Source organism: Bombus vosnesenskii, unplaced genomic scaffold (genome assembly GCF_011952255.1).
Source record: "Bombus vosnesenskii isolate JDL3184/JDL3185 unplaced genomic scaffold, Bvos_JDL3184-5_v1.1 scf7180000013302, whole genome shotgun sequence".
Lineage (NCBI taxonomy): Eukaryota > Metazoa > Arthropoda > Insecta > Hymenoptera > Apidae > Bombus > Bombus vosnesenskii.
Genome location: NW_022882951.1, coordinates 3286351 through 3313246, shown reverse-complemented (window position 1 = coordinate 3313246; position 26896 = coordinate 3286351). Strand labels below are relative to the sequence as shown.

The window sequence follows — 26896 nt, the reverse complement described above, 5'->3', positions numbered from 1 at the left end:
GCGTTAAAGAAAATAGCGACAGTGCGGAAGAAAGTGTTGGAAGGAGAAATTAATGGACGAGAATAAACGACGATCGTGAAAAACGTCCGTGGACATAGAGGAAAAGAAGCAAAGTGCACGGACGTTCGATGATATCGTCACTGTGCATGGTGTACGGAGGGAAACAACCAACGACGAGGCACGGGACGTTGTGTTTGGATACTTGACGCGGTCGCTACTGCGCGTTGTGAAAACATCGAGGCCAAAGGAGAAATGGGAAACCACCCGTCCGCCCACCAGCCGCTCGAGAGAGCTACCAGCCATGCTGGAAATGGTCTTCGCCTCTCGGTACGTTCGCGATCTTGTTTTACGTCAACGATAACTCTCGCAGATGCCCACGTGTGACGTGCACGCCTCTCTCGATGCAATATCGTTAAATGGAGCGTATACACGTTGTTTCGCGTGTTACGTGTTCCTCCATCCTCCAGAGTCGTTCGGCCTTTGAAGCCTCTCGACCTTCCACCGCGCACTTTCGGCCTTTTACTTTGCTCAACCGCCGATATGCTTGCGTCGATCGCTTTGGTCAGAATTTTAGAAACTATCGTAAAGGAGGCAGGTCGAGCTTTTTAGATGGGATAGGGGATATTTCGTGTAAAATTAGAATTTGAAAAGGGGATGGGCCGCGTATAAAAATTAATACCAATTACAGTATCGAGTGACGTGGTAACGATCGTAAGTACTAGATCAGAATCGACCAATTTTGGGGAATTTTTAAGTAAAAGAAAATCTTTCCTTCGCTTTGAGCGAATTCTAAACACGAAAAATCTAAAACGGGAAACATTCTTTTTTCGTATGTTTCTTCTTCTACTCTCCTACTGCCGATAAGAGCGAAACTTTCTCGAAACTCCATAGAATAATAGAAAAGATGTGGGATACTCTTAGAAACGTCCAATTTTTACGTATTTCCAGCGATCGTGTTTATTATCGTTAAAGATTTTATCGAGATCATAAATACGTATCGTGAGTCAGAAGTAATAACAAATGTTCCTAAAAATAATTAGCAGACCCTCTACTCGGTTGATTTTATCACTTAAGAATATAATCGATATTTTCGAAAGTTTCAACGACTTCTTTAAATTGTCCGTTTAGCGCAAATATTACGACAGCCGACCGTTCCATCTTCGAAATTGCAATTATTTTCTTGAATTATCCAGATGGCCGGTGTTCTAATTATTTTGAGTAAGATATTTAGAATTCAAGCGGCAAAAGACTCTAACAGAGAAAGCATAAGAAATTGCTTTTGAGCCGTAGCATCAGAATTTTTTATAAGAATATCGTTTGAAGGTTGTGTACAATAAATTGGGACTATAGGCTTTAACGAGAACCAGCGAATACCAGTATACGAGGAACGAACGATTTCATACCATTAGCAAAATGTATTTCTCTCTTTATGTATATATATATATATATATATATATACACTTTAGCTTAATAATACAAATAATAGCGTCAATAATATGAATGGTTACATTAAAAAGTAAAAGTTCAAAAATCGATAGGTTCCGACACAGACACAGAGACGTCCATGCTACATCTTCCTACGTAAAATACGAAAAAAGATGTAAAGAAACCGAAAGATGTGTAGACGAAGTAAACATATCGAAAAAGTAAAGCTTTCGGTGCGGTGAAACTGTCCGAAGCAGCGAAACTGGATTCCGTTGTTTGTCCAAGAAAAACAATTTTTATGAAATATTACTTAGGGCGTTTGATTTCGAACTTCTTCGATTCAAGCGCGTATTAAATTCGGCCTTCGTCGTGGGCGGATGAGTATTTTCGTGGACTGGATCAAACTGGTCCTGTAAAGGTCACGATGAAGGTCGCTTGCATTCCATTTTATTCCCCAGATTTCGGATCCCTTGAATTTTTCGTTCGGCTCGTGTCCATTCACGATTATATCGTCCTTTTCCTCCCATCTTTCGCGATAAAAAATGATAATTTCGCTGCGATTTGTTCGTCCAATATTAACTCGCCAATTACATACTCATTTACGTAAAAGCTTGTACCGATCGCATAGCAATTACGACTAGTTAGATTTTTAGCGAAACCGGTGAAAAATCCATTCGCATGCGTATAAAGTAAATGAAATTAAATGATCCGAGACTGATAAATTTCGGAACAAAGCTACCAAAGTATGTATCGATTTAACGACGCTATCGAGTCGTGTAGATCCAAACACGATAGAAGTGTTAATAAGTTTGTTTCGCGTTACAAATTACAAACACATGCTTCGCGTTGCATCGTCGTCTAATTGCTGCTTGTCGTGTCACTCGCATCGACAGAACGCAGTGAATTTGAAAAGTAGCAAAGATCCTTCGAAGACTGGTCGACCAACCGTCGATCAAACGGTCTTTTCTTTCTTCTCTTTATTCGCATCGCAGTTGTTGGTGTTGCGTCGAGTGCCAATAGCGCCTTATTTTTTATGTAATACTCGAGTCTTACACGCGGTTTCGTTTTCACGCCAAACACACGTTAAATTTTTATATCGAACGTTCGGCATCGTTCGTGTGTTCAAACGTTAACAGATTAAACACAACGAGCGTTCGCTTTAAAAAGATACAACAGCGAGTAACAAGGAACAACAAAATTGAAGATTCGCCATTAACATAATCTTTACCACTTCTCTGATGCACGGTGCATTACGAATCACGATTACGTAGTTTCATGCATATCTGTGAACAATCTTCGCCTGTAATAGGGACAGCACCGTTCCGAGAATTCCTACTGACACACGGCTTTCTGATAAATTCTCCTCGAGGACTTCGAGTCGGCTGCACAAGAGGCTTTGCGTGTAATATACCGTGCAAAAGTCTTAGGCCGTCTGTCTTACCGATACTACAAGCGGACGAGTAAACGCAGTTACTTTTACGAAACATTCGCACACGCTGTTATACGGAAACGAACTGTAAGCTGTTGTACGGAACGAAACGAACATTTTTTGCAGATTTTAAATACCTTTGTTCGATATATCGGCTGAAAATTTTGCGGAGTAACCGTAAACCGCAAGCTGAACGGACATTCGTTTCGAAGGCGAAACTCGAACTGTGTCGACTGTGAAATTTTATCGCTCTCTCGTTGAAGAAAAGCGAAACCTACGGTGTTTCGAACAATCGTCGACGTTGGCCTGCATTCGCGTGCGTTCGCGTGTTGCGGCACGATGCTATTAACGAACGCTACCGTTTTCAGGATTTTTCATTCAAGGTTACGCGGTTTGCGTTACTAATTGTCATTTGCGTAATGGTTAATTAATGACCGTTGGAAGAGAAAGCGTCGGTCAGGCAATCCGTGACATCGAGGTTGATTGTTATTAACGAACCTGCGTTAAGACGAGGATCGGCGGAACGGGGACGAACGGAGACGGACAAAAAAGGCAGCGTGTAAAGCAAAAGGTGTTTGTTTTATTTAAAAAGCCATACATATGTATTACGCCTGCGTAATTAGATATCTTTGGCGAGTTGTTCGTTTTAACTCGATCGTATATATTTCGCAAATATTTTCCATCGAGATTTAGTTGTCGAGAGTAGTTGCATGCATTAGTTCGTACAAATATAGAACACCCTCGGAAGGAAAATAATTGAGACAAATGGATAAGATACGTGAGAACCTCGACAAGTTAAGTTTCGCAGTTTCGAACTTCTTATCCTTAAACCGAAACTCTTCGCAAGAGAAGTCGAAACTTTTTTTCTCTCGTGCTTCTTAATCCTTTCGAGATACATTTTGCAAAGCGAACTCGAAGGAAGCAGGACGATATCTCTCGTTTCCTACCATTTTGTCTGAAATTATCGTTGCATCGTATCGAAGCAAAGAAAACCGCGTGATTTCATTTGATCGGTTTCCCGATTCATCGAAGCTTCGATACGTCAAGATAATACGCGACCATAATCTACGAATGCGAAATTACACGAGAGAATCGCGTTTTTACGTTACAAGTTACATCCGTGTAATTATCTTTCTCGGTAGCATTCGCCGTTTTACGGTTGTTCGCTCGCTTAGACGGGGATTAACGAGTCACACGGATGACCATGTTTCTCCCACCAATTTCTTTCATCAGAGAATCGTACAATCTTTTACCTTCTGATCTCGTTAGAATTTAATTCCGCTAAAAGTGAAGAGCGATGCGAACCATTAGTCGAAGAAATTACCGCCACGTCGCCGGCGAATTGCCTTGCCAACCGAATGCCACTGGATCTAGAACGGACGGAAGAAATTTATCCAGCGTCTCGCCCGATGCTTTCGACGATCTTTTATCGTATTTCATAAAAGACGAACCGAGAGCACTAAACATTCCACGGACAACGAAGTAAAAGAAAAGTCTTCTGTAAAACTGTCGAAAACTTTACATCGTAACGATGATCTTATCGAGAATTATTATCCGGATAGAAGTAAATTATTTACGAATTATCAAGTCGAGTAACTTTCAAAGAACGTTCGAAAGATATAGCTACACCGTTTACGTTTCAAATGTGAACGCATAAAACGCGCTGAAACCTGTCTGAAACACCGTTAGCGCAATTGTGTTTGACAATGACTCTAAACGGTACTGAACTTTTAATTGTCGTCGAAGGTTTTAAAGTAACAGAAGTAGACGAAATCCTTTCGAGATAAATGGGAAACTTTTCAACGACGAAGTGAAAATTCCAGCAGCGTTGTAAAAGGATCCTAAGTCGAGGGATACTTTGCGATCTTTCTAGTTAAAAGGCAACCCCTGGTTAAAACTGGTTGAAACGTTCCCTGGCGGCATCGAAGTGGCCGATCCTTGGCTGCTCTCGAGCCGCATCTCGAGAGAGTAGTCGCTTTCACTCGATCGTGACGATACGACGCGACGCTTTCCATCGCGATACGCGCGCGTAATCATTGCGGAGACGCGATTAAAAAATCTTACGAACGTTACCAAACTAGAGGTAACTGCGCGTAATCTTCGCCGGATGTGATACAGTTTAATCGTTTCTAATCATTTTTCATCTTTTCATTCGAACAACGTTCGTTTCTCGTGCTAAATCTATGAGAAATTAAAATCACTCTTCGTCTTATCCTTCGACGGTATTGTTCGTAGTAACGATTAAATCGATGTTTTTGCGAAACGGAGGAAAGACCGGCAGGGCAGTATATGAATCGTATCGGTTTTTGTTGCTTCGTGATTTAAAAATGACCGTGTCGTACGAGATTAATGGTATTCGATCGGTTCGATATACAGGGTGGTTGGTAACTGGTAGTACAAGCGGAAAGGGGGTGATTCTACGCGAAAAAAGAAGTCGAAAATATAGAATAACAATTTTTCGTTCGAGGCTTTGTTTTCGAGAAAATCGACTTTGAATTTTCGCTCGGTACGCGTGCACTTTATCGCGTCTCGTTATAACGGATTTCACTGCAACATTTTCTGCAATTTTTGTAATAATAAACTTTACGATTACTTCATATTATTTCATCATGTATTCCTAATTTTCCGTTACGGCAGAAACAAACTTAAACCGCGATAATATCCATCGAGACAATGATCTACAGTGAGATCCGTTATAACGTATCGCACGCGTACCGAGCGAAAATTCAAAGTCGATTTTCTCGAAAACTAAGCCTCGAACGAAAAATTTGTATTCTATATTTTCGACTTCTTTTTTCGCGTAGAATCACCCCCTTTCCGCTTGTACCACCGGTTACCGACCACCCTGTATTTACCACGATTATGGAAACGAACGTAAAGTATTATATGTCGGAGAAGAAAAGACAGCGGGATTTCCCGTCCGGAATGTTGGGACAAACCCCAATACACTAGTCCAGACTTTTACTATAGCCGTCCTTAAGTAATAAAAATAAGAAATAGTCTTAATGTTCCAATCTGATTTTATGACGATGGGTTTGGGTTCGAAGTGACATGGCAGGTCACTGGACGTAGCCACGGTCACGGAAGGGACATGTACCTGACAGAGGTATGAAACGATTATATGGCTCTCCATAAAACAAAGATTAACCCGAGAAGCGGGGACAGGAGTATATAAGGGCAGCCTCTTTTGGATTGACGGAGTCAGAGTGAGAGTTAGAGTTAGTCAGTTAGTTAGTGAGTCGTTGGACGATTGAGTTATCGGGAAGTTACCCGAATCGAGTAGCACGTTGATACAAGTCCTCCCGTAGACCGTGGATTCGTTGTCGAACCTGAATTCGCTGTCACCATCATCCCGACCATCCTATTACCATTACGCGTAGCGTCTGGTAGTGTCCACACGCGTACTGATAGAGATTGGCTACATTCGCGACGGTAAAGTAAGTAAAGGTTCGTCGAACGCCCAAGTGCCAACCTGCCTCCGACATATATATTTGCGTATTTGAAACAATTTGAGATACAACGGCGAAATATATCCGTGAATGAATTTTGCGCAACGTATCTGAGAATCATAGCGTACATTGATCCGTTTCCATCGCACTTTCTTCATTGTGTTTATTACGATCAATTATCGCGCGTGCAACTTGAGTCAGATGCAAGACGATCGTAATGAAGTTCATCCTCAACTGGAGCACGTCGAACCAAGCTAATAAAGCGAGTTTAATACGATCATGATGGATCGCGCTCGTACAAATGCGATTTTCTATACCGCCGCTAAATACATCGTCGTTTTTTAAATAGACGATCGATCTATAAAGCGTAACGATGGCGCTTTTATTTCGATCGAAACGAAACGGAATTTATTACGCCGATTTCGAGGAAAAATTTCAACGATTCGTGAAATTTTCTTTCGATCTGACAAACGATGCATCGGACGATTTCGGAGAAGTCTCGCGATACTTTCGAACAAGTTTAAAGTTTCGCGAATGTTGTTCCGCAAGGATACAAACAGGTTCTTCGTGACAGGAGAAACTTCGCCCACATTTCTGTGGATGTCTTCTATCTCACGGTCTTGTTACACGCTAACATTCAGCGAAGAAAATCTAAGGTATTTGTACATTAAACAAGACGAGCCAAGTAACTTGAAAATCGTTAATATAACGAAAACGTTTTACAACAAATTTTAAGATATTTTAACCGTTAAGTTTGCAGTGTAAAGAATCGAAGTTCGCGTACAACATGCAAATCGATCGTATCCTCGTGTATTTATTATTCGGACAGATATGGATCGAATTTAATCGCGTTACACGTCGTACGGCTTTGCTGGATAGTCGAAGGTAAAATGTACTCGTTGTTACATTTATAAGACAAAGGAAAATAATTTCAGATGGAACAAACAGAATTCAAAGGTGATACGTCTGTCGAAATTTGTAACAATTTTTTCTTCGAATTCGACGACAACTTCGTCTTATTGCGCGTTAGAAGAAGAGTTGGAAAACGGTTGGATAAAACAGTTAGATAGCATCTAGGTAACGACTGCTTCGTATAAAATTGTAATAGTTCTTGGAAATTTACAGACGCAGTTTATCTTCGGGCTGCTTATATCTTTCACGATTTGCTTACGGGTCAAATTTATCTACCTTATTAAAATTACTTTACTGAAACTTAATACCGAAGGATATGACACGTAGTTGTAAATTCTACGAATAAGAATACACGGAATAACCGATAAACGTACTGAAAACACTTAAAACACAACACGAACGTAAAATCTCTCCAGCGTATCGTTGACTCAAAGATTTCAAGTCTCCTTACTTATCGTTGGTACGTACGTATTTACGAACTAATCAAAGTACGGTATCGTTACTTTTATGAAATAATTTCAGTTCACGCTTTGGCTTACTCGTTCGCGTACGACGAACGTAGGAAACACCTGCACGTTTTTTAAGTTTTCATATTTAAGCTTCTATAAAACGATAACATCGTTATCGTTGATAATAAACCTTTTTACAAAATGACATACTCTGAGCTCGTTTCGCGATAAAAAAAATAAACGAATCTCGTCGACGTTTCCGCGTAACCGCAATGCGTGCACTCGGGGCCGTGATTTTTCCACGTAGCGTGTAATATTCACGACGTGACGTCGAAGGAGGATCGAACGAAGGAAAGGATTTGCTTCGACGTTGAACGCGATCGAAGCGTTGCGGCCAGTCGAGAACAACAGACTGAACGAGGATTTTACGCTTCGTAAGAAGAGATAACTCGAACGACGAATTCGTTGGGGCGCTTGCGATTACGTACGAATTATATTACGCGAGTGACACGCATTCTATCGAATCGACGCAAATCGGGCAAGTACATGTGTACTTACGTTTACGGTCACGCATACTGCTAGACGATCGACGAGGGGATCGAACTCAAGGATAACTGGTGCTACATGCATCGATGTCCGTCCGCTTGATAGCAAGCAAGGGAAAGAGATCCGGAATTCTACAAGGTGTCTTGAAATTACGGGAAAAAGTTGGCGTTTGCGGAATTTCCGAATTTTTCCGTATTTTGCAGGTTGCGGTTCAAATTGGGAACGTCCGGAACGATCGACCTAGTATCGTTAACGAAATTTTCTAAATTCCCAGTCTTTCGATTTTAATCGATTTGCAATAGGCGAATTGTTATCGACATTTGTAAAGTAACTTCCGCTAATTTTAGCCATTTAACTTGTAACTTACGTTGAAGTGGTCACCACTTCTAAGAAAACTCTACGTCTGGTCTTTTTTAGTTTTCTCAAGCACCGAAGCCATCGACAGCGTGTAGACAAAAGACTGTGACCGGCTCAAATTGTATTCTTACTTATAATTACGCTTCTATTTAAATATATTTTCTACCTTACAATTTATCCACGAGTTTCTCTGTTTACACGTCGAATAACCTGAACAACTTACAAAAGGAAATAATACACGGCGTAGATAATAATTAAAATTGCAAATTGTTAATATCGAGAAGTAAACGAAATAAACCGCGATAAAACGAAATAACAAAGAGAAGATCGGGGTGTATTTACGAAAGCAAAAGTTTAATCGAAGAAATATAACTTAATTTAAAAGATAAGATAGAGTAGATACAGAGTAATCTTGTTTAAACGTAGTTTACAGCTCGACGCACGGTGCTATTGGTAAAATTCAACGTTGCTGGTGTAAATCACGGTGTTGGTTCCGCCGAGACGGAATTGAATCGCGTTCGCGACGCAACCATGCTTTCGCGTTATTGTCCTGTAAATAACACCGCCCATCGTAATGCATATGTGCGTCTGCCTACATCGCAGTGCACGGCAACACCTGTCTCGGTGAAAGGATCGAGTACTCATAGACGCTCGTAGATATTTGTCATCGTTAGACTCGCTGCCATTTCAGGTAACGAGTATCTTCCTATTTTTCTTCGCGATTCGACGTCGTTGCCCGACGATCTCCGATTTTTGTCTTGCACGTACGAAAGAAAATATGGAACCTGGAAAACGTACAAAATACCTACGTGGATACACGCTTGGAAAAGTGGCAAAGAGAAATTAAACAATTTCGTTTATGTTTTCAAGGACGAACGTTTCGATATTTCGATAACGGATACAAACGAACGAGTATCTTTTATTTGGAAGAAGAGCTTGAAAATCAAGACACTCGTGTTACATGGCGAGAGACTGTCGCGTTAGCAGCATCTTATCTAGCGAGAAGAACAAGGTAATATTTACAGTCTTGTCTCATTCGTAACCTGGAAAAAAAATAATTGTGCCAATTATACCATCGAACGTATCCTTTAAGCGAAGAGGAACAATGGTTAATTATAAGAAAACATTCTTATTCCGACGTTAATGTAATTAGTGTAATTAACGCGACGTTGTGAGAGAAGCGTTTTGTTGGAAAGTCTGGGAAATAAAACACTGGCCATACTATTTTCCACTTTAAATGCGTCATCCACGAGATAGAACCGTGTATTCGTTTCATTTGCAATTCGTCGGATTTTTATTTCCTTTTGAAACGTTTTCTAGAGAAAAACAGAGAATCCTTGGGTTAACAAATTTCAAAGTTTCATTGTTCGACCAACGGATCAAAGTAAATATTAAACTTGAAACTTTACTTTACTATATTTGACTTTACAAACTGTTAACGCGTTGATATTATAAAATCGAAAACATCGGAGGGTGAAAAGGAAAAACGCGTGCTCTTCTCCTCCGGTCGGTGCGACCCATTACGTCGATTTCTCAAGGCAGCGATAGCTCTCGAAGTAGCGACGGTTCTTGATGCTCAGTTGCTAAAACACCGGCGCATATGCCCAAGAATCCGCGGTCTGTTGGCTTGAAAATAGTTGAGAAACGTTGGCAGAATCCAGTGTCTCGGGTCGACGAACTGATAGGGCTGCATGAATGTATACCGGCTCTCATCGTCGCCTTTCTAGGTCACGACACCTAGTCGGGGGCCAAGAGATCCATGCCTTCGATTGGCACGTAGCCCCAAAGTAAGAAATCCTAGCCACGAGGAGAAGCTGTGCCAAACAACCATTCAGATTCTTTTTAGAACGGTCCGTTTTTACTACGCGTTCCGCTTATATGTCAGGGACAGCTGTGTCGTGCCATGGACTATCAACCGTTTCAGACGCTTCGAGACGGCGCCTTTTTCGACTGAAAGTGGCACGATCCGAACGATACTTGAGGGATACTTGTATCGTGTTCACGTATATATGACAATACACGTACATTTACGAAGGTAAATGTCGTTCGTAGTTTTATCGAATTTCATCGGAATTCCGAAACTGAGAAATATATCGATGTAAGTCTCTTTTTGCGCGTGCATTTGACGAAAGAATTCCGTAACTTCGGCCGTTCTTGCACGTGAAAATACAAGAGAAGCCGATAGGTCCCGTTAAAGTTGAGAGGTTCGTCGGATTCTGAATAATTGCGCGCGAGGTCGTGCTACCTGTTCTTGTATTTATGATATTTTACGGACAAACTTCGTTAGCTGGTGATCTCTAGATTCGACCTTGAGGCGTGAAAGGAAATATGGCGGTTGGAGAATGCATGTACGGTTATTATGTGTGCATGCAGACGGGTCGTGCATGTCAAAACGTAGGCAGGTCGATCTAGCGCCGCAATTTCCTGCTGTTAGCGAGCCGTGGACTTTACGGCACTCCCATCTCGAACGAGCGATATTAAAGACGCTCTTAGAAAGAAGTTTGCTCGATGGCAAGAACGACCACGTCGTTGAAGAAATTAATGTAATTTATAAGAAAGAAATTTATTCCTTGATGTAAAAGCCGGTTTGCCACCGTGTGGAAAGGATACGACAATCTGTGGTTTCTAACGAGATAAAAGACGGCAAGAAACGCCGGCATGAAATAGGCTGTTGAACTCGATTCGAATTTATTCTTTTCCTTTCTCATCCTGCAATTGGCGATTTACTTCGTCAACGTATTAAGCGCGGATCGGCCATAGCCGTAAAAACTAAAAGATTAAGATATACGGCGAAAGAAAGTCGAATATACCGTAAATAACGTGAACGTTGCTTTGACTTTTGAAATTCTAACGAAATAAAATAAGTTACAACAACGTTATATCCGAGAAATTAATTAAATTCATTATTCGGTCCTTCCGATAATGCAAAACTTATCGCAACTCGTTTCGGATTGTTCCATGTTTCACGACGAAGCAAGTTTTGTCCAAAGGATCGTGCATTCCCGATAAAGTGGAAACAGACTATGACGAAATGTCCGTATGGAACGAGTGCTGACAATGAGTCATCAGATGTGTAATAAGAACGGTGTTGTGCTTGTGTATTGCAATTTAATTTCGAGTGACTAATCGTATCTGCAGACGCAAGGGGAATATTATCGCATCGAAACGAGCGAAAAATTACTATCTCGAAAGTCTTTCCGCCAGTACAGGTTGAAGTCCTCGAGTCAAATTAAAAAATTATTTAGACGATATTTATCGATCTAATCGTAAGATTCCGAGGGATTACATCGATATTTCTATCGAGTAAAAGTAGCTTCGTAAAAACATCGAACGGCATTCGCAGAATCAATCACGAGGATCGTTTCGTTCGGAATCGTTAAGAGAACGATCGTCGGAACGAATCATTTGCAACTAATAACGTAAACACTCCATATATTCACGTATGTACGTACGAAGCTATTACCATTGAATTGCATTTAATATCACATCGCTGTAATGTCGGAGACGACGTTTCTTTCGAATAGCCGTTTTCTCATGGCAATGCTATAACCACGAGGATGTGGGTTTCATTAAGGGGTAATAACGCTCGACCTGCAATCAAATAGCACGATAAACGTGGATGCGCGTCCGACACACAATCGAGGAACGACTTTCAAAGAAGATATGACTTCAAGGATCGGTTTGACTCCCTCGAAACGCAATTTTATTCAAGTAGCGAATAATTACAGGTTAAGCGACCCTATCTTTTCTGTATCTAACGAGTAGCAGGAAAGGATTATTTAAATTTCGTCCTTGTTATCCTTACTATTACGTTATAATTTGAAAGAAACGTGAAATTTTGTTTTTAAGCGTAAAGCTTAATACTTTAAAGAAATTCGTTGATAAATGCGAAAGATTGGTTTGTTTGCGATCTAATTTTATTAATTCGAAAAATAGAACGTCGCCGAGTTAATCGTTTTAAAATGATCCTGTAACGAAATCTCTCGCTACTACGTTTTAAAGCTCGTACCTCGCGAGAATTTCGTTGCAACCTTCTGACAATTTCCGGATGGTCGAGACGTTACTCATCGTCCGACTCACGGGTAAAGCTCGAGAAAAAGAAAGTTGTAAGTATCGTCGAAGACGTCGAACAAAATGCGCCAGATGATCCCGCTCACTGATTCACACGATGAATCCTTTCTTATTTCCTTAGTCATCGTCGATCCGATTCGGGAACCTGTTTTTGTCCAGTCGTCGTTTCGTTAGTTGATCTAGTCGACTCTAAATTTCTCTCTGAAAACATTCTGTAATTGACATTTTGATAAATTCAACGGCAAACAAATTAGAACGTAACACCTAGTAGACTTGACACGCGTATACAGAGAGTAAATGATCGAGAGCACGATATTCACGCGTATAACTTGATTTAGAATTCATTGATATCGAAACGATGGCGTTGATGGTTTTTTATTAGCGAATCAATGAACGAGCGTAATTTAATCGACGAATCCAAGCATCGTAGACACACGACAGTTTTAAATAAGTCTCGCGTCGATCAATCCGTGCAACCTACGCATAGATTTATTTATATTTTATCAAGAATATTTATATTTCATTTCCCATTAATTACATCGTAATACGATGTCTCCCGTATACGCGTTGAAGCTTCGTTCGTGCAATTAAACGAAGATCAAACGTATTCTCTCAAGAGGCGCGAATTTATACAACATCGAAGTTCGATAAATTCAATAGGAAAGAATGGGCAAGCTATTTATCCATTTTATGGCATCGTTGTCACGTCCAGCGATATTATCTTCTGCTGCTAAATAATCAAACCAACGAAAAAGTTCGCATCGAAAGAGACGCCAGTAAAATTCATCGCCTTCTCGTCACGTGAGCGACATAATACGATGTCGCGTGACCACTTATCGATTCTCTTCGAAACGATTATCTGTTTGGAGCTCAGGGACCAGCACGTGGATGTCATCTTGCGTGAATCGAACCTCATCGCGACGATTCACTTGGCCCGTTGCGATTCTAACTCTCTCGTAAGCCTATTAGCAGGCTAAGCAAACAGCCTGAGTAATCCGATTGGATCAAGAGTGCTCGCTTTCGCACGTTTTAACCATTAGTCCGGTCCTCGTGCGCGATCGCCATCTCCATATGGAAAAAAGCGTCCTCGAGTTTGGTTGCCACGCGGTTCGATTATTTTCATAGCGGTCCACGAACTGGTTCATCATCGTGCGCAGTGGTTACAGCTGCGAGAGCTTCGTTATTGTTGCACGAACAGGGATCTATCGTCGAGAGCAAGGATCGTTGGAAGTACGTGACAATATTTGCTTGGTCGTGGAACGCGTTTCTGCAAACCACGCATGAGATGCGATCAAATATCGCGTTCTGGATTTTCGAACGAATAAACGTTGTCGTAATATCATGGATGGAAGTTTCGTCATTCGAGGAATAACAATTTTATTTCGTTTCTCATCCAAAATGAGAACAGATTACGTATAATTTTTTAGATTTGTTTTTAAGTTTTCGTACCGTACGATAAATGCTGGTTCGTGTGTCTCGAATTTGAATATATTTCGTAGGTCGAATCTATGCAAGAAAATTCTGCTTACCCTATCCTTTGTATCATCTTCCTGTCGATTATAATTTGTCTTGTTGGGACAATTTTCTAGAAGATAGATAGGTTTGTCAGTAGGAAATCGCTTATCAACGTTGATAGATCATGGGAGTTTTGAATTCCACGTGCGTGAAATTTAAAGCCTCGTAAGCTTTGGACAGAACGTCTTGGCCAAAGCAACACGCAATATACACGTAGTATATTTCGACCGATAAAATCTTTATGAAAAGCGAAGAGCATTTGGCTTTCGTAAAAAGAAAGATAGATTCGTAACAACGCGATATTTATACGAACAGCGGATAAATATCCCAACAGTTCTATAAACTTCGACAAAATTCCATAGATTGAACGTTCAACGAATAATTCGAAGATGATCTTATTACGTCGATTACTAATAACGATTACGTCAAATTCGTCCCTAACATTCCTGCATTGACGGCACGAGTTAATTTTCGCCCTACATTCCCATTCATTCCCCATATCCGCCACCATTCGCAACTCGACGAACCATGGATCCCGAGGTGCGATATCACTCGGGGCTGATACTTTTTCTGTTCGATTGGTCGGATAAACGGCGACACTGTGAAAAGGTGGAATTAAAAGGCGGTCGTTCGCTTGGGAATCCCCGTGCTCCGCGTCGTATTCACAGTCGAGAACGAGTTATTTACGATATAGCAACGGGGATGACGCTCTGATGATCTCGTCGATACATGTTATCTGGTTCACATGGATCGTGTAACATCGAGTTAACGCGTTTCCGTATTTTTAATGCGAGATAAGATCATCGCGTTATCTCTATCGAGAAGCTAACGTCGTTTCTACGTTTGGTCGATCACCGACAAAAATTGAACGCGACGAGTAACATCTCACGACTGAAATACGAACAAAGGTGAACGATCCGAGGATGTTAAGCGATAAATGTTCCCAACGTTTCCTTTCTTTGCTTGATGTTGCGATACGTCTTATCGATTGATATTAACACTTCCAAAATTAGTTAGATTTCTACATAGCTCGTAATAGTAAGTAGGTAACCATAGTTTATGTCGTAATACTATTAGGTGGCTCGAAAAGTTTCTTTCGTTCTATAAGGAAATAACGGACGAACAACATTTTCCGTTTTATGTTATTTTATCGAATAACGTACGATCCATTTTGTTCTATCAAAATAAAGATCTTAGGTCAGATTAGGTTTCGTGTTCGTATAAAGATGCATCGTTGTAAAAGACGGGTCTGTAAAAGAAAGACACTTTTCGGACAACCTAACATTTAACGAAGAGAACAAAAAATGTTTCTCTCCGACGATAGAACAGTGGCTGCTCAATTTCTTTGCTAAAAGCACAGATTGTATTACAAGAGTAATACGTTTATATATAGAAACGTCGGAATAGAGTTGCGTCAAAGTGCTTTCGTTGGTAAGCGATTCCGACGAAAATTAAGTTGAACGAAACAATTGAATGAAACAAGTAAGTGCCTCTATTTACTTGTACGCGATATACGTCTGTTTCGTATCGTATGGATCGATTCGTCGATAAAATAAGAACGCGCATATGTATCGCTTATCGAAAATTTCTTTCACACGGTGGGTAAGCGCACATAAACTCCTGTGGGAACGTCTAACCAAGACACACAGTACCGTGCAGACGTCTTATCGTTAGATCATGTTGCTGTTCTTCTACTTATTTCAAAACATTCCATCTATTTTCATATTGATCTATCGTGGGAATTCGAATCGTTCGAACTGTATTCGGCTACATAATTATTTACTACATGCACGTAGCTCAAATAAGCTATTTGCCACCTTTTCTTGAAGAATACTACTTGCAGAAAAAATTGTTTAAATAATCTACGGTGTATATAGCAGACCTTTCGATAAAAAAACGATCAAATCTCGAACGATTTCTCGAAGAAGTTCTTTTTTTCACTGTGACAAAAATATGTACCTTTTTAGCGATAAAACGTACTCTTTGTCTTGCACGGAAAGGATAATCGAGTTGAGGCACCTTATCCTTTTAAGGACTAATCGACGCTCGATTTGTACGAACAACTTTTGTTTATCTTTGCGACGGAGAGACGCAAAGCGGGTTGCAAAACGAAAAGAAACGGAGGGATCGAAAAGAGAGGGAAACGGAACGGAGAGAAGATTTTCTCAACCTATGTCGATCCTTGGGTTCGTTGGCCGGTTCTTAGGGGTGTCGATTTAGGAGGGTAAATTCGCGGCTCCGTACTAGGGGAGAGTTCGTCGAGGGTTCTGATATAAAAGATTCGTTGGGAACCGAGGCGAAGATTCGATCACAGGCCATTGTACGACTTGGACTCTGTTCGCCGCCGTTGCCAGACACTGGCTGGCTTCTATTTTTCTCAAGGCCCACCGTTAAACGACTCATCAGGCAAACGAAGCAAAGTGCTCGACCTCTGGGAATATTCGCCGATCTTCGGAAACGCCATAGTCGGTGCAGGGGACGCGCGATATTAAAAGTCTAAGATACGACGGTTGGAGAATGCATCTACGGTTGGATATGGAGAGGATCGTCCAACTTCTTCCTTAACCGATTCGATTCCTAGATCTTTTGGATGTTTGTCGAGCGTATTTTGCGAGGAATCGTGGACTGCTTATGCTTAGGAAAAAATAGAAACTCCCCTCTCTGTCTCTCTCTCTGTCTCTCTCTCTGTCTCTCTCTGTCTGTCTGTCTGTCTGTCTGTCTCTCTCTCTCTCTCTCTCTCTCTCTCTGTCTGTCGGAGTAAACAAAAGGAATAGAACGATGCTTCGGTCCGCGTTCAATTGGCTATTAGGAAATATCGGTGGAAAATTGGACGCATGTATATAGCACAGAAAATTTGTCAGAAAAAATGGCTGTTGCTGAGATATATGCTAGAAATGTTTCGCAATTTGTATCTTGCTTTTCCTGCGGCACATTTTCAAGCCTTTACTCGTGTTCTCTCCTTTCTTTTCTGTTTGCTCGTGCGATTGTGTTCCGTGTATTTTTTTGGGTCTCTTTTGATACGTCGTGGGGAAAATGGAAAAAATAGTCGAGAAGGTGAAACGAATCTCTGTTCAGTTTTCATCTCGTTGATCGATCTTTGGTCGATCGCAGAATACTAATTGTCCTTTTTTTCGTATTATTGCAGAAACGCGAGAGGTCACCGGGAAAAAGAATGGACCGACTTCGACGAAGTTTCCGCGATAGCTTTCGGCGGCGAAAAGATCCCCACGTGCCGGAATCGAGTAAACCTCATCAATGGCAGGCAGACGAAACGGCTGTCCGTTCAGCTACCTGCGCTTTCCACGTTAAGGTACTACAATCGACGGTTTATTATCGCTCTAAGAACCAATCCTTTCATTTTAAATGGACATCTTCTATTCCAAAAAACATCTTTAATATCAGACAAAGCCGCGTATTTTGCTTTATTAACTGATCTACTGACTAGACTCGACATTTACTCCGCCAAACTTACGTACCTGTAACATGGATTACGAATTCGACCGTTTGAAAGAAAACGCTTTCCTACGTCGAATGCACGGAAACTTGCGAACGCGTATATAGTCGAAAATCTGGCAGCCAACAGCCGTAAAATTGGCACGTATCCAGATAATCGATACTCGAATAACAAGTGTTCCATTATGCTTTCCCTCGATGACGTATAGTTTCATCCATTTCGATAGACCATCTCTACATTTTCGAGATGTTACTTCGAAATGATATCGTCGCTTTTTCTATCGTATTGAAACGTCTTTGAATTTCAATATAAAAATTGTGCGACTATAGTTTAGCTCTGATTTCTATTATATTCTTGCAAATCACCCTTTATCCGTCAAACGCCATCCTCTTCGTACGTATCGATTGATCCTATCGATTTTGAATGTACAGTACCTGGGATGTGTGGAGGTGTTCGAGTCAAGGGGTATGCAAGTATGCGAGGAAGCTTTAAAAGTACTTAGGGTACGTAACACAAAATCTTTTAATACAATTCCAATATCTTCCTTATAAAGAAACTACTTGACTGGTTGGATTAAAAACGATTAAAACGATTCTTTGCATAATAAAATTCTTGCAGAACTCGAGGCGGCGACCGGTACGCGCAGTGCTACACGTATCAGGGGACGGTTTGCGGGTCGTTGAAGATGAGACAAAAGGACTGATCGTCGACCAGACGATAGAGAAAGTTTCCTTTTGTGCTCCGGATCGAAATCACGAGAAGGGGTTCAGCTACATTTGTAGAGACGGCACGACCAGACGCTGGATGTGCCACGGGTTTCTGGCGTTGAAAGAGTCGGTACGTGTCGCTGACGCGTTTCCTAGGAAATTTCGTTAACTTTCTTTCTGGTTCCTTTTTGTTACGTTTTTTCCAAATGTAAAACATTTTGAAATTGCAAGTTAACGCGTTATAAAATTGGAAGAAAAATAGTTTCAACCATCTACCTCGTTTATTTGAAAGATATGTTTTAGGAAATTACAAAAGAAAGTAATATTATCGTGCGAGTTTCGCCGATTACGAGTCAACGCTTATTATTCACCGTGTTCTTACAGGGAGAGCGTTTGAGTCATGCAGTGGGTTGCGCTTTTGCCGCGTGCCTGGAAAGAAAGCAACGGAGGGACAAGGAATGCGGCGTCACGATGACGTTCGATTCAAAAACTTCAACCTTCACGAGGAGTGGCAGTTTCAGGCAGCCATCCCTAACCGAACGATTGCAGGACTCGCGCGAACGCGCCGTAGGTCAGTCACTCGTCTTCTTCGCATTTTCTTCGCAATTTTCTAACGATATTTCTACAAATACATGTAATTCCTTTGATTGACTCGATGTAATCGTACAATACCGAAAATTAAACGAAATCCTAAACAATTCTCGCCTGAGAAAGATGTTATGGAAATAAAACGAGTATATAGATATAGGTATAATACGTTTCTAACGATCACTGATTCCATCGCAGATGTACCTCCCATAAAACAAGTCTACAACCCTTTCGCGATCGAGAGACCGCACGCTACTCCCTCGATGCTCGAACGACAAGGTTCCTTCCGCGGTTTTACGCAACTGAACCAAGCATCGCCGTTCAAAAGACAGCTTAGTTTACGGATCAACGATCTTCCTAGTAATCTTGAGCGCACACGTAGTCACAGTCTGGAACCGACGGATTTGTCACGGATGCCATCTGCTATCTCTCACATTGTACCTTTGAAGCCACCAGGTAAGCTTTTTAATATAATTTCCAGTAAAGAAGCGATCACGCAGATACGTACGACCATCTTGTCCGATAGAATCGTGTATTTTTGAATATATAACGAATATACGCGATATATATATATAGCACCATACATACGTACATATATATTATATTCACGTGCAACGCGTGCAATACCGCGATAGTACATTTGATAAGCTGGCATTCAAAAAGAGAATTACGATGTATAAAAGACAGACTGGAGATATCAAAGTATCGTGAAACGTTTATGAAATCCGCGGATTCGTCGTAAATTGAATAATAAATATGTCGAATAATATTCCCATAAAGTATCTAGTACAGATAAAGTCTTGTAATTATATGTTAACTATAAGATTATTTTAAGATATCGTAGGATCTTTGGTTCGATCGTAAAGATGTTCTATCAAGTCGTTTTCTTCCATATGCTGCATATATATTAACATATTTAAGCCACTGCCAACATCGAATAATATACTTCTTCATTTTTGCAATAGAATTCGAAGGATATGACGAAGGTCATTATTCCCTAATTCTGTTAATTGTCCATATTGCCTGATCCTCCTTTGATGTTCTTGAATGGTGCTCGTTTTCTCCCTTGTGTTCAAATATACCAGTGTACCTATAGGATATGTTATTCATAGTTCAACGAGTTGAGCGAGTAGACGAAACGAGAAGAGAATTCAAACGTTCTTCGCGATAGCGACGATCCTGTAGTTTTCTAAATGTCTCCGTTTTAAGAAGTACCTCCTTGCATTCAATTTTCTTTTCTCAAATCGTAGTTCGTTTTTACACACGATATAAAAATACGATGACTCGGCATTTACACGTTTGTACTATTTTACGAAATAGACGAAGAAAATATTAGATATTAAGCAATCGTAGATAGATTATATTTTTTTTTCTTTTCAAATAAATTGCATTTTCTATTTTCACGATAATGGATCTGTTTTCTGCTTGTACTCGTACTTTCTTGAAAGAAAATTATTTTTGGTAAGTCACGATTCCGTTTATATGTTGCACAGCTCACGAAATTATCTCGTTATCTTCTTCTATAATTCTGCATTCGGTTCGCTCAGTTCATGAAATATTACAAATCTGTAATTGTCCGAACTATCCGTTTGTTAACATCTTGTATATCACTGTTGGACGCTTAACACGTGTTCACGTGTCTGCAGCATGCGTTCTGTAGTTTCAAGCACCAGTTCGAAGCACCAAATTCTAGTATGTTAGCAATGTTTATTATTTTGAGTATTCGATGTATTAAAATGCCGTTCTTATTTTTACAGTTAGTCCAATACCTGAAATATCGCCTGCGGGCCAGGACAGCGTTTCAGCGATGTGTCAGCAACTTTCACAAGGGCTTTCGCTTCTCTCGAGCAGCGATGACTTTGGACCAATCCCTGCGCAGAGCAGTACAAGCACTGTTGCTAAGCAGCTCTTCACTAGCACTACGATTAATAATACTCCATTAGGTATATCGCAAATTTGCCATGGAAAATGTAACGCAACTTTTTTTATCGTATACGTAGCGTTGGTAAAAAAATTCAATCGATTTTTACGTTATTTATTACTTAAGAAAAATAACTTTGTATTTTATCACATCACGAAACGTTATATCGTCTTACAGTGACGAGCAGTAACTCCTTAGACGAATTGAAACTGCAAAACGGTCCGAGTCTGAACAACAACAACAACAACAACAATAACGACAAAAACGACGATCTCAGTAATTTGAACCATGTTGGACCCAGCTGGCAAGAAGCTCCATCGCCTGTTTTAGCTTCGAATCACAGGCTTACGCCCATCCTGAACAAAACCAGTAATCTCAGTCCTATCCTTTCAAGAACCAACGCGCCCACACCGATAATTATGAGCACTCCCGCACCCACCTCCACCGTTGGTGTCTTTGGAACACCACCCTCGGCCAGTCCAGCTTTTAGTACGGCGTCTACGTCTTCCTTAGGGAACGTGTCCACGCCAGCTGTGAATAGATCACCGATTCCCGTGGCTTCAGTGATGATTTCGAAGACAAACTCACCTACCACCAGCGTGGCATCCGTATCTCCGGCTTTGTCTGGCAGTATTGTTAACGACACTAGCCAGATTAGCCAAACCTCAGTACCTAATACTATTTCCACATCAGCGGTAAGCAATTTTGAATTGTCAAGAGACGCGGATTTATACTTTGTAGGAATTATCGATTACCTTCTTTCTCTACATTTCGAACAGTTTGTGTCAAGGAGAGAAATGCCGACGATGCGAATTAGATTCTTGAGCGTATCGATAATTGTCGCTAGACTACTGTAGGATCGTTATAGAATTTCCAACTTCGAGTCGGCAAATAACGGAATTTCACAACGTTCTTCTATCGTTCCAGGTCCAATCTGTTTCAACGACAGCCGCGTTGCCCAAACCAGAGCAATGGTTAGGCAGTATAACCAGCTCGGTGCCACCCTCAGTGCAATCTCCTTCTCAAGGACAAACGAGTCCTCGACGAGCGCCACCGCTGCACGCGAGAGCCCTGTCGCTCGGTTCGGCCGCGATGGGACAGGCCACCAGGTCCGGTCCTTCGGATCCGTTTGACGCGGAATGGGCTGAGATCGCGGCGAGAAACCTGCGACAATCGAGCACGACGAACCCCTTCATAATGCCAAACGCGACTCAAGCGTTCCAGGTGCAATTGTAGCGCCAGGAGTTCATCAATAGCGTTGTCAAGTACTTCCGCTCTAACACATAGTGACGACTCCATGTCCGTTCGCGCTTCGACCTCTCGCACGACCGAAAGTATTACACGTGAAACGCGTCAAACGTCGATGAAACCGCGAAGTTTTCTCGAATGAAGTTTCCGGTCGGGCGACACGGTCCAAGCATCGTGCGATGTAACGAGAAACCTCGAGGAATCGAGGAGGAGCGGGAGCCGGAGAATATACGTATCGATCTCGAAGAGATATGTTTAGTAGCAATGACGATAAACAGCAAATCAGCACAAAACACGTACCCGTAAAAAAAAAAACGATGTTTTTTAGACATTAGTAGATTACGCACACATAGCCTCGATAACCTCGAATTTGGATACGAAAGAGAAGAGACAGGGAAAGGAGGTAAATTAAAATTGCGTCTTTTGGGACCACGCGTTCAATCGCGTTGGTGAAGTGAACGTGGATTTATTTAAATAAGAGATTCGGGTCGATCGATCGACCTGGATCGCACGATACTGTTTTTAGATGTCATCGCACCTTATTCGTGAAGGAAGCTAGATTATGTCGCTGGTATCGATAACTTAAATGTCTATCACGAAAGTACTTAATAAAACGAGGTGTACAATAATCTTGAGTAGTTTAGACTGAATACGGTTACCGTCGTTATGCATGATGAAGCGAAATTTCCACGCACCCAAGATTATGCTGCACCAATCTGATGTTTCGTCGAAAATAACAGTAAAAGAGAAAAAAGAAAAAAAAACAAAAAAACATATATAACGTAAAAGTTACGAGAAATATAACGTGAAAACGCGATGCTAGTAGCTTACAGTTAGTCCGACCGCGGGTTCACGTGTCGAACGTGACTCGACAGAAAAGTTATTTTTCTTTTCGAACGGTCGATGGCCGCGAATGAAAAATTCTGTCGAACTTACCCAGCTCGAAATATCAGGAATTGACAAGTTTTCTTAATTACGAGCAAGGAAAATTTTAGATAGGAGAATAAATAGAGATAAAGACAGAAAAGAAATATATCGACGTATACCGCCCCTGGTGATCGATTTAGGGCCAGTCGGGATTTTCAGTAGATTTCATTTCTCGAATAACATTGATAGACACGAGCGTACGTATTTGTTAATTACTAAGATGTCATACTCGATTTGGCCGGGCTTTGAATATTTTTGAAGTCTGTGACGGATTAGGCCTCGAGACACGATGCAGCAAGGAATGAATTGATATATATACATCGTCTACGTATTTGGTAATAATTTAGGCAACCAAGGACAATTTTCGATTCGCGATATGGCGTTGCAGTCGAGTAAAAATAAAATTTCTGTACGTGGCCCTACATAATCCGATAACCAGGCGTTGTAAAACGACTGACGCGACTGAGTAGCAAAATGACGGACTGTGATATACACGGAGGTGTGGCCAGTACTTAAAGACGAGGATGGGGTCGAGCGGCTGTCGTAAACTTTGCTCGATGAATTGCGAATTTCCCGTCTGGAACGTAAGCAAGCGTTTACGAGCTTGGGTAGCGCAGAGTCTATCGTTCTCTAGCCGGCAGAATTAACTAGACGAGTCCTAAACACACGCATATACAACTTAGTGTACTTAAGAGAAAAGATTAGATGTTAAAAAATTTCTAGAGTCAGTACTTACGTTCCACGCTATCGTTGTCTAATATCGTACGTACGAGCGGGTCGAAGCACTCCAATGATCGTGTTAACATTAAAAGCTTAATACGGACAAGCGTTGCAACATCGTTGTGATTTTGTGTAGCTGTGACGCAGGAAAGAATCGTAAGTTTCACAGATTTCCAAAAAAATTCTTAAGATGAAATTTAGTCAATGATATTCTATGAAATCGCGTACTGTCACTGCTACAGAATCACGACGACGATGCATAATTTGTCTGCGTATGGCACTACAGACATTGTCTGCACACATGTTCCAAATATCTGCGGGTAACCGAAAGTTCTGCCAGACACAAAGATGCAACATCCTCTAGCAATGTGGTATACGATAACGATAAATATAAAATGTTTGCATAGAATGTCTGTAAGTGACGCCATTAGATGACGATTCACGCAACTAGAACGCGAAAGGTGCTTCCGCTTGAAACAAAATGAAAAGAAACCGCACAGAGAAAAATTAGAGCGACATAAAAGAACAAGAGCTAAAATATTCACGAAAGTCGTTTCACGAGCCAACACGAGAGCAACGATATACGGATATACGGAGTCGCGTTCCAACGTGAATTTATAATAAGAATATAATACTACGGATTGTTACATAGTTATGTCGGTTGTTGAACAATTACGGAGACACGTGAACGCTCTCCACATCCTATATAAAGATAAACACGGGGTTACTATCGCGTCTTGAAGCTTGTCTCCATTTCGGTTTACGTTCCAACTTTTCGTTCCTCCAAGTGTATTGATCCACGATGATTCAATCCCTTGCCATGTGTGCAGTAAGGACTACAACTGTGTTCGTTGTTTCTAACAAAAGTTCTAGAGATACTAATTCCCGAGAATTAGTTTGACAAAGGCTTAAGTAGTAAGGTTATGGAGGGAAGATAAGGTAAGAAAATGACAGATAACGAGATTCGTAAAATACATTCGAGTTGCAATTTACAAGGCTTGCTGCTTATAGAGCGAGATCTTTTACTCGTGTAAAACAGCGACGACGGTCGCTACATCTGACGGCACTTAGTTACTTACTATTTGATGGAAATACGTACGTCGCAATTCGTTGAACTTATCCTAAGAATTATCCTTGAAATTTTCCTCGGCCGTAAAGACTCGAGAGCACGATATTACAAAAACCATACACCATACGTAACATCATGGCGAGGGATTTACATCGAACAGGGGTAAAACGAGGTGGGCCAATAACTAGAATGATCTCTCGTGGTTGACGAGAAAGAGGGTACGTGTTCGATCGTCGTTTCGACGAATCGTGTGTGTGCATTGTATATAAATAGTAGTTATTTAAAAGAGAAGAGAGTGATAACAAGAGAAACGGAGAGGGCGAGGGAGAGGAAGTAAAATTGAACAGGCGAAGAGAGAAAAAGGAGAAAATGAGCGAGTGAAAGTATGTGTGTAAGAATACGAGAAGAAAATGTTCACCGAGCCGGCGATGATCCTAACGCAAATAGAAACAACGTTCTTCGTTGCCGAGGTTTCGTTCAGTTATGATTGTAAGTTATCCTTGTAAATAGTTCGGTAGCGTTTCTCAGCACAAATCGCGTTGCTTCTACAGTTTAGGAATACTTTGTATTTAATAACGTCAAAATATGGTCTGTTCGGAACGAATTATAACCTAAAAACTATTTTTTCTTTTTTCTTTTTTTTTTTTTTTGCTTATCACTCAACGTCGTAAGCTATCGACATTGTTATCGTTCTAACGCGTGTTTAATTCCGCCACGGTCTTCGAATTTAAAGATTAGCGCCGATTCAAATATAAAATAAAAGCCCAAGTGGACGGAAGGACGTTAGATTTCGAATTTTAAGTTTCATCAGTGGCTAAACGAAACGATGGGTGTTATTTTCGTTCGCTCGAGAGATCGACCGATTCTGAACAGACTGTACCGCGACATGATGAAACGGAACACGTAATCGACGCTCGTCATATGGAGGAATCCAGTCCGATATCGTTCTCGATCGTTTGACGAGGTTTCAGCTTGATCTTTTGAGCCACCTTCTGTCCGTCCGGTAAATCAAAAGCAACAAAAGTAAAAAACGAACGAGTATCGACACAAAAGGGAAGATAAAGAATAAAACAAAAGAATATGAAATAAAACGAAAACAAGAAAGGAGAGGAACGATTATCGAGTTGGCATAAGCGCGAACCGATCGCCAGGTACTTATCGCGAAACTCGTATAGAAGACACGCGTGGAAGAGAGAAGGAACGTCGATTGATCCATGTACTTAAATATTATACAAATACAACTTGTTCTTCTTTTGTTTTCATATTTCTTTTCGTCGTTTTTCATTTGGAAATGAACTTGGTAAACCCTCGTTCGGATTAGTCGAGTTACCTGAACCCAAATAATTCGACTAATCCGAAGGAAGGCTCGGTCAATGAACCGATGCCAATGACATCGTGAATGTTTGTTTCCATTGACGTAGCTCCGGATTTTTGAAGTCTCTTCGAAGAACGAGCTACAGGGAATCGCGTATACAATATCGATTCGTTATATAATATCGTCGCCTTAAGTACTTATTGTTTTCTCTTCTCCTCTGTTTTTTATGTTTTCTTTTGCCCTCTATATCGACGTACGCTGATCATTCGTTCGGATTTTCGATCTTTCGTTTACTTCGAAAAAGGTAAATACACGAAATAAATTAATTTATTATAAAGTGGAAAGTAAGGACTAAAACGTCGGGTTCCTGCGTGTCGTTCTCTCCGACCGAGACTAGCGAATTTGTGATTGGTTAAATCGTCGAATGCGAGGGCAGTGAAACACTGGGATAAGGAAAGAAGAAATAAAAAAAGGAAATAATATACGAACAGGTGCACTGCGTGCCAAATTTGAGGAAAGTGGAATCGCGATGTCTGTAAATTCTTTCGACAGGACATCGTACACGCTTCCGTGGTTGTGTTGTACATAGTGTCGCCGATCGATTCCTGGATCAATGTACGACTGCGTGTATATTTCGTGAAAGTATCCTTGTTCGTTTTACAATGTATCTGCCTCTGTAAAGATATGATTTATTATAATATCTGTTGTGATTACCAAACTGTCTTCTTTCATCGTCTATTTCTATCCCTTCTATCTTTATCTCTTTTCGAAACAGAAAACAGAAGAAATTGTTA

The 26896-nt window shown here is 40.9% G+C and overlaps 1 protein-coding gene across 2 annotated transcripts; it reads left to right on the top strand.

Annotated features, from left to right (window-relative positions):
- On the top strand, positions 1–26815 carry LOC117234214 (protein numb). Of its 2 annotated transcripts, XM_033495200.1 has the most exons (10): positions 2–327; positions 17299–17463; positions 18039–18110; positions 18226–18444; positions 18699–18885; positions 19101–19358; positions 19868–19888; positions 20660–20845; positions 21001–21518; positions 21751–26815. In XM_033495200.1, exons 1-10 carry the CDS (start codon positions 253–255, stop codon positions 22057–22059), a joined length of 2010 nt encoding a protein of 669 aa, XP_033351091.1. In that variant the 5' UTR covers positions 2–252; the 3' UTR covers positions 22060–26815. The 2 variants fall into 2 exon arrangements, with proteins under 2 accessions (XP_033351092.1, XP_033351091.1); XM_033495201.1 differs by lacking the exon at positions 19868–19888 and having other exon boundaries at positions 1–327.
- The last annotated feature ends 81 nt before the right edge of the window (positions 26816–26896 follow it).

Bases quoted from the DNA above. Each gene is read 5' to 3' on its own strand.
- LOC117234214 (XM_033495200.1), top strand. From the start codon at position 253: ATGGGAAACCACCCGTCCGCCCACCAGCCGCTCGAGAGAGCTACCAGC. The intron at 18,886-19,100 runs GTCAGTCACTCG...ATTCCATCGCAG, and splicing joins CTCGCGCGAACGCGCCGTAG to ATGTACCTCCCATAAAACAA. The intron at 20,846-21,000 runs GTATATCGCAAA...ATCGTCTTACAG, and splicing joins GATTAATAATACTCCATTAG to TGACGAGCAGTAACTCCTTA.